The 8,397-nt window shown below is 55.9% G+C and overlaps 1 protein-coding gene across 2 annotated transcripts; it reads left to right on the plus strand.

Annotated features, from left to right (window-relative positions):
• The first annotated feature begins 1,626 nt into the window (after window positions 1-1,626).
• Window positions 1,627-5,648, plus strand: Gdf7 (growth differentiation factor 7). Of its 2 annotated transcripts, none has more exons than XM_026413814.2 (2): window positions 1,627-2,002; window positions 4,687-5,648. In XM_026413814.2, exons 1-2 carry the CDS (start codon window positions 1,627-1,629, stop codon window positions 5,646-5,648), a joined length of 1,338 nt encoding a protein of 445 aa, XP_026269599.2. The 2 variants fall into 2 exon arrangements, with proteins under 2 accessions (XP_026269599.2, XP_026269669.2); XM_026413884.2 differs by having other exon boundaries at window positions 4,699-5,648.
• Window positions 5,649-8,397: the final 2,749 nt, after the last annotated feature.

Here is an 8,397-nt window from a genome sequence, read left to right on the forward strand (position 1 = left end):
GATGGCAGTGCCTGAAGAATTCCCTGTTGATGCAAAGGAACTCTGGAGTCTGGACAGCAGTTGGCCCAGGAGATCCCCTGGCTGGGTCTCTTCCATGGGGCAGAGTGGATGGCAGCCAGGCAAGCGTGGGATCCACGCTGCTTTTGCTGAGAAAGAGTCTTGATTACCCAGAGTGATTATGACGCACCACCCTGATCTAATTTCAAGTTCAGTAGCAATAACAATTTTTTATTTTATTTATTTATTTTTATGTGGTGCTGAGGATCGAACCCAGTGCCTTGCACGTGCTAAACCAGCGTTCTACCACTGAGCCAAAACCCCAGCCCAGTAGCAATAGTAATTTTAAAGGAAAAGGACCTTTTTTGGGGGGATCTGTCCCGCCCAGGCCCTCTAGTCCACAATTCATCCAGCTGGACATCCCTGAACTGAGTATTCACGGCGGTGACCTCCCTTCTCTGTGCCTCCCCTCTTCAGGACCCAAGTGTCCTGCCACTCACACGAGTGAGCACTGGGTTTGGCCGTCACTAGGCACCCTCTCCATCCACCCCGGCTGCGTGCCATAGCAGCAGCAGGGAAATGAAGGTTCGGAGCACCACCCCAGTGCTCTGCGCTGCCTGCCCTCCCGGCTTCTGGCCGCGAGAGAACATACCCTTATAGAGTCTCCATTCCGGTCAGACCCTGAAGAAATGTGGCCTCCGGCTCCCCAGAAGGCGGGAGGAAGGTTGCCACTTGGAAGACTCCTTGCATAAGTCCCCGCATCACCGCCCCTCGCCCCGATGCCCCCGTCATTCCCGAAGTCCTGTAAGAGCTTGGCTCCCGCATTAGCGCAAATTCAGTTCCCAAGATTTTCCTTTCCGACGGTGCATGCCCACCTCATCTGTCTTTCTGGACTGTCCTAGTCACTCGCCTTCTCTTCCTCTCCTACAGGTCCCTTCCCTTGCCCTGGCCTCCGGCTCCGATTGTTGGGGCTATGGCAGGGTAGCGGGCAACTGAACCGGGGATCCAAAAGGAGCCTTTGGGGCTGCCCTGGGCGCCCTTGTGGCCTTTCCGTGAGCCTTGGCCACAGGGTTCGGCGCAAACTGGACGGGAGGGGCCGAACCCTTCCGCGGCCCCACCTCTGGCGTCCCGGGCACTCGCGGCTCACGGAATAGGAGTGGGGAGGGGGCGGGTGTTTCTCCGCGGAGAAGTGGGGAAGAATCTGGGACAGTTCGCGCCACGCCCGTAGCCTGGAACCTAGGAGCGCGCGTTGGTCCCGGGCGCAGCACCCGCCGGGCAGAGTGGGGTCGTCTTGCAGTGGGGAGGAGAGGCGGGGCCCTGGGTAGTGGCGGGAGCCTCGGGCCGGTAACACTCATTTGGCGAGGGTGGTGGAGAAGCGCTGCGGTTGCGGGAGGCGGCTCCTGCCCTGGATCCACAATAGGCCCGAGTTGGGGGCGCAGCGCTGCCAGTAGAGTGTTCAGCAGGGGGCGCTGCTCCGGGCTTTGGGCGGGGGTGGGGTGGGAGAGGAGGGGGGGGCCGCGGCTCGCCGCGCACACTTCCCCCATTATTAAACACTATGTTCAAAAGGCGCCGGGGGACTTCCCGGAGCCACGGAACCCGCGCCGCCCTCCCGACCGGCCCACGGAGTCCATGGACCTGAGCGCCGCCGCCGCACTGTGCCTCTGGCTGCTGAGTGCCTGCCGCCCCCGCGAAGGGCTGGAAGCGGCGGCTGTGCTGCGAGTGGCGGGGGCAGGGCAGACCTGGAGCCCGGGGGGCGGCGGCGCGGACGGACGGACCCTCGCCCCGGCCACGGGCGCCTCGGCTGTCCAGGCCGCGGTGGTTCCGGGGGCCCGAGCGGCGCGGCGCGCCGCGGGCTCCAGCTTCAGGAACGGCTCAGTGGTGCCGCACCACTTCATGATGTCGCTTTACAGGAGTCTGGCCGGGAGGGCTCCCGCTGGGGCAGCCTCCACCTGGGGCCACGACCATGCCGACACAATCACCGGCTTCGTAGACCTGGCGACCCAAGGTACTTACGCCTCTTCTGCGTCAGCCCATCCCGTGCGATCCTGGGCTGAGATCAACCCCGGAGCCATACTCCTGCTCCATTCCATTTGGGGCTGAGGTCCCGCAAGTCCCAGCTTCAGGTGTTAGAGAAAAACTTCGCTGCTGTGGTCAACGCACCCAAACCCGCTGCGTCTGGACTGTGGCGCGAGTCGCTGCAGCTGGTCAGGCCGGCCCCAGAGGGCTGAGCGGGTCCTTCTACTGAGCTGCACTGGCCTTGCCGGCTGGTAGGTCCCCTCGAAGAAAGCAGGCTGAGTCCAAGATCTGCTTCTTGGGGAAGGGTCTAGAGTGGCCTTGGCCAGGACACTTCGGAGAAGAAAGGGAAGGATTGGGACTTTGAGGCTACTGCCAAGAGGGACTGCGCAGCGATGACAGGGGTGGCTGCTTCCCTGGAGCAATCTGCAGCTCCCAATATCATTGGGGGTGCACACATTCGAGGGTTCCATGGGCAGAGGCAGGTATCAAACTGGAGAGACTGGTGGCATATCCAGGTATGAGGAAGGCCTTTCAGCAGGCTGCAGCTGGTGGTAGTGGTTCCAGTGTGGGAAGTGAGTATCTATAGGTGCCTGTGTTCTGTGCTGGTCCCTTGGGAGAGCCAGAGGTCCAGGACTCTGGTTGTGTTGGGAGGGAAGTCGTGCAGGAATGCAGGCCTCTCTGTCCAAGTGCCCCACCTTACCCTCTGCTGGGCCCTCCAAAGGTAAGTGGGTGAGATCCTGTGGTGGTTGCTGTTTGTCATCTGGATTTTATTAATCTCCATTGAAGTCATTAAAGTAGACAGATAGGGAAAATTTAACTAATTTCAGGCGGAAATGCAAGTAATTTTGGCTTTAATTCTGTCCAGCCAGAGACTTAGCAAGGAAGGCAGGAGGGAAAGGCAGGCAACTAGGACTGGATAAGGGCTGCTGTTCTGAGACTTGGGAGCCACTGACAGTCTGCACACCTTAGGCACAGATTGCTTTATTTTGGGTACCTGGAAATCCTGGGACAAAGTGACCCTATAGGACCATTTGAACTGACAAGCTTTGGCTGAGAGCCTGACATAGCCTCTGCACTGGGTACTAGGATTGTAGGATAGAAAACCCCAGTCCTGGGGTACCAGGCGAGGAAGGCAATCACTCCCTCCTGAGGGGAGTGCCCAGGCTGCCGAAGAGGAGGCATTTTTAGGCCCTGAATGAGCAGAAGCACCAGACTTTCTAAAGTCAGGCTAGGTCTACTCTGAAGTAGAGGGAGACAAATCCTTTCCTGGGGAGCTCTGCTTGGCTAGCAAGACCTGAGACCACCTCTTCTCTGCTTCAGGGGAAAATGCAGTGGCAGGGCTGGAAAAGTAGGGTGAGGCCAAGGGCTGCAGAGGAAACTCAGATCAATTATTCCGAAAGCCCTAGGGAGGAAGCAGGGGCTGGAGCTCCTGCCAGTGCCTTTTCTGCCCCTCTTTTTGTCTCCTTTACCTTAACTTGGAACAGATTGCTTGAGGTCCCCAGAGGCCAGGGACAACACCCTGAGTTTGGATTTAAGGCATCAGAGCCTGGTGGTGTCCATGGTTGATGAGCAAATTCCCAATAGTGGAGGGAGTCTGCAGTCTCTCCTAGTTTGGGGCAAAATGAAACCATATGATCCCCTTCAAAGAGAGCTCCTTATCCACTGCTTGGTGGAATTTAACCCCCACCCGAACCCAAAAAGAAAAAAGTGCCCATGACCAGAAATAAAATCCCAAGCCTAAGTCACAACACAGATAGAGAATAAACCTACTAAGGGTGCTCTTTGTGAAGATGTAGTTAGGCCACTAACTACATCAGCTGCCCCCCAAATTTTGGAGAAGTTCCCTCTGCTTATTCCTTTGCTGCCTTTTGCCCTCCTGCAGAAGCTGCAGGAGCACTAGGAGGAACCAAGCCTAGGGTCCAGATGGTGATCAGCCGTGCGAGACCCTCCCTGGGAGAGCCTTTCTCTGGGCTTCAGTTAGTTCCCCCTTCGACCCAATGAGGAATTTGGACTAGAGGGTCTCTACCGCGGAGCTGCGTGTTCCCCTGTTGGACCACTCGCAGAGCCTAGCCTGCATGGGAGACCGTGGTCGACCGAGGTGTCCAGCCTGGGTTAGGGGAGAGAAGTAGCAGAAGAGGAAAGTGTTTTCAGGGGACTTGGAACTTTCTGTTTTCGCAGAGCCGGGATTTGTGGCTGTCCTGCGAGCTCAGCAGGGCTGTAAGGAGCAATTACCACACAGCGCAGGACCTCAGTAAGGAAAGCATGACTTCTAAGGAGCCCACCTTGCCTCCCCGTTCCCTACTGCCCAGAAGTCTGGCCTCCAACCCTGTTACTGCAAATCTATGACTTCAAGGCATGCTGGGTAGCTGCTGTGGCCTTAAATCTTGGTTCCGGGTGCGGTGGCACGCTTCTGCCCACAAGGCTCAGTGATTATAAGGGTGTCCGTGGTTGTTCCAGCAGCCCCATGAACCAAAGCCTCAGACAGGACCAAGGCTCGCAGCTCTGGGCCAGGCTGGACGCATTCCCGCTGGGGCCCAGTGCGGGGGCGGGCTCCGACTCCAAAGGGCCTTAATCCTGCTTCAAGGGCGGCGGCGCCAGGTGCAGTTCGGAGCCCCCGGGGCGGGGAGCAGGCTTCCTTCTCAATTCGCTCTGTTTCTGTCGGTACCCCTGCAGACGATTCGGCAGCCGAGACTGGTCAGAGCTTCCTGTTCGATGTGTCCAGCCTTCCAGATGCCGACGAGGTGGTGCGTGCCGAGCTACGCGTGCTGCGCCGCGAATCTTCAGAGCCAGGCCTTGGCAGCGGGACTTCGCCGCCGCTGCTGCTTTTATCCACGTGTCCGGGAGCATCCCGCTCACCAAGCCAGCTGCACTCCCGTGCAGCTGAGCCCCTGGACGGCCGGCGGTGGGAGGTGTTCGACGTGGCTGACGCCGTGCGGCACCACCGCCAGGAGCCCCGCGCCACCCGCGCGCTCTGCCTCTTGCTCCGCGCAGTGGTCGGTCCCGCCCGGAGTCCAATGGCACTGCGGCTGCTGGGCTTCGGCTGGCGGGGCGGAGGCGGCGCTGCGGCTGAGGAGCGCGCGCTGCTAGTCGTCTCCTCCCGCACGCACCGGAAGGAGAGCCTGTTCCGAGAGATACGCGCCCAGGCCCGCGCACTCGGGGCCGCTCTGGTCGCAGAGTCGCCGCCCGACCCGGGACCCGGCAATGGGCCATCGAGGATAGTCATGGGCGGCCGCAGGCGGCGGCGGACGGCGCTGGCTGGGGCGCGGGCCGCGCAGGGCAGCGGCGGGGGCATGGGCCGGGGCCACGGGCGCAGGGGCCGGAGCCGTTGTAGCCGCAAACCGCTCCACGTGGATTTCAAGGAGCTAGGCTGGGATGACTGGATCATCGCGCCGCTGGACTACGAGGCTTACCATTGCGAGGGCGTTTGCGACTTTCCGCTGCGCTCGCACCTCGAGCCCACCAACCACGCCATCATTCAGACGCTGCTCAACTCCATGGCGCCAGACGCGGCGCCGGCTTCCTGCTGCGTGCCCGCACGCCTCAGCCCCATCAGCATCCTTTACATCGACGCCGCCAACAACGTGGTCTACAAGCAGTACGAGGACATGGTGGTGGAGGCCTGCGGCTGCAGGTAGCATGCGGCCCGGGGAAGGGGCAGCCGCGCCGCCAAGGACTCCTGCTGAAGAGCAGCTTCGGGCCGGGTCTGTCACCGAGCCCGGGTGCGCGCCGGACTCTGGCGCCGTGTCTACCTGAAGGAGCGCACAAGTTCACACTCAACACCCACACACTCCTTCACTCACGAACACATATGCAGTGCACAGCAGAAGCCTTGGGGAGAGGGAGACTGCCGCTACTGAATGTCACAGCCATGTGTAGTTTGTAAGCAGATCGCTGTAGCGCCCATTGTCCCCTTTTGGGAGAGGAGGGAGTTTGTGTTTAGTTTCGGTAATCCCCACTAAAACCCGGGTAGAAACGGGTTAAGGCTGGGGGTTCCCCAATGGACGGCCTAAAGGAGCACTGAGTGTTTTTGTCTTCTTTTTGTTTCTGGCCCGGTGGGGGGCGTGGCTCCGCTGGGTGGCTGTGTACCTGGTGTTGCACCCTGGGGCCCCCTGAAGGGGTGCGATGCCCTTCCTAGAGGTTTGTGTTGCTTGAGGCCATTTACTCTCAGAAAGCACCGCTGCAAAAGGTATCCTCTCCCTTTAACTTTTAAAATTTAATGTGGCGGTGCCTCAGTTTTGAAAGGGCAGTTTTGTCTGAAAGAATGTGTGGTGGGAGCGGCCCAGATCCCTGCAAAGGTCAGCACCGCCTTTTTTTTTTTTTTTTTTTTTTTTAATCAATTCCAATTGAGTGTGATTTAGAAAGTGGAAAGACTTTTTCTCTTTGGGGGAAAATGAAACAGGGGAGAGGTTCTAAACTGCAAAGTCGAAGCCCATGTGACAATGGGAGGGGTGAGATGGGATGTGTCAGGTTTGGAGACTCTGCACCTACTCAGAAGGAGGCAGTAGCAGTGTCTTAGGGCCATTGAGAAAGCGGGGACAGCTGCTGCTCTTCCAAGAGACGTTCCAGGAGGGTTTCCTAAGAAGTTGGCGAAGATGTTGTCAGGGCTTGAGCTTCCTGGGGCCTGCTCTAGCGGAGGACGATGGTTTGTCTGCCAAGCAGGCGCAGCCCCCTTCAAATAGCATAACCAGAGTGGGCCGGGGTGTCCTGGCGCTTAATGATCCAGCCTGCGTGGACTTACACATGCTTTCTCGGTGTTGCTGAAGTTTTTGGCAGGGTGATAGGAACGGGAAGTGAAGCCACACAAAAGTGCTTTTGTCATACTTAAACTCACAGCCCAGACCTTCAGAGCAGGAGGAAGGTCACCTCCTCTGCTCCTTGCTTGGTTCCCCTGTGGTTCCTTCTGGAAGGCAGGGCCTTGGTGTGGGCCCAGCAGAGGTGCCAGATTGTCTCCTGGTTCCCGAATTTTGCCTAGAAGAGTTATTGATGGTAGGATGTTTTTTATGTAAAAGTGAGCCCAACATGCCAGCCTTCATTGGGTCTGTAATTTGTTCATGCCCAGAAGTTCTTTGTGTCTTTTTGTCAATGGTCAGGAGAGAAAGAGAAGCTGGCCTCCACTTGCCAGGGGCTCCCAGGGCTGCTTTGGAACACCTGGATTCCTCCTGATACTGTTGTTTAACGTTGTGCTGGCTTTCCTTTTTAGGGGCCTTGGTTAGGCATTAATTCTGCTCTTGTCTTGGATGCTCTTGTCCAGGAAAGTTTATATACATTTTAATTCTTAGTGGTTCTATTTTACTCTCTTGATGAAGAGGAAAGACTAACAAATTAGATATCACTGATTTAGTTAAAGGTCCCACCTGCATCCTTTTTATTCTGTAAAATTCCCCCCAAGGGGGAAAACCCACATATAACTTATTCTTAAAATTAAGATTGTTCCCCTCTTGCAATGTGAATTTACATGCTGCGACAGTGTGCATAGCCATAAATAACCAGAAAATACAAAGTTTCTTCAGATTAAAAAAAAAAAAAAAGTCAGAAGTGGCCACTCTGGTACAATTGCATTTTATCTTTTTGACTAGCAAATATGGTGCCCAGATTTATGGATTTTTTCCAGGGAAACTTTCCTCTTTTGTTTTAAATGATAATTTTAATAGTGATTTCTCTTATACCTTTCATTATGAAGATTAAAAAATTGCACAAAAGTATAACAGGTTATAGTATTAGAAGATTTAGAAAGGAAGGTAATAAAAAATCACATTTCAATATTATTTTGAGGAAATTTTAGGGTGTTTAATATCTTTGGACAAAAGCAAACATTTTGATACCTTTTTTAGTGACTAGGAAAAAAAAATCTTTGGGGTAAGAAATGTCTTAATGTAACCTGTGCTTTTTATGGTAGGGAAAAAGGTGTCCATCTCCTCTGTCTTCTTGCTGCTGACCTCCTTCTAACAGCATGTGTCTGGGGTGATGTAGGAAGTCAGTGTCTCCTTGGGTCTTTCCAGACTGCACCATGGGGAGAGGTGTTGTCCTTAGACAGCACGGTTCTTTCCATGGCCTCTGAGGCCCCAGGGTGCTCCTTGGTTTACTGATAGAGGGAATGTCTGCTGGGTCTCTCCTGAAGCTCTGTGGAATCACCATGGTTCAGGGTGCCCACCAGTCTTCAGCTCTGCCCAGCCTTCTGTCTCCTCAGAGTCCACTCTCTAGAGGTTGTATTTCCCTGTGTACAAATGACAGTAAAAGGGCCACCATATGTGGGGTGGCCAGTTTTCTGCTGCTAGGATGTGGTTAAATTAGCTTTGCCAAGATGTGGAGAAAAGCATTCTGTTAGTGCATTTGGGAGCACCCTGTGCCATCTGTCCTGTAGGTGGTGGGGAATAGGCTGGGTCA

This window comes from Urocitellus parryii, chromosome 12 (assembly GCF_045843805.1).
Source record: "Urocitellus parryii isolate mUroPar1 chromosome 12, mUroPar1.hap1, whole genome shotgun sequence".
NCBI classification, from domain to species: Eukaryota; Metazoa; Chordata; class Mammalia; order Rodentia; family Sciuridae; genus Urocitellus; species Urocitellus parryii.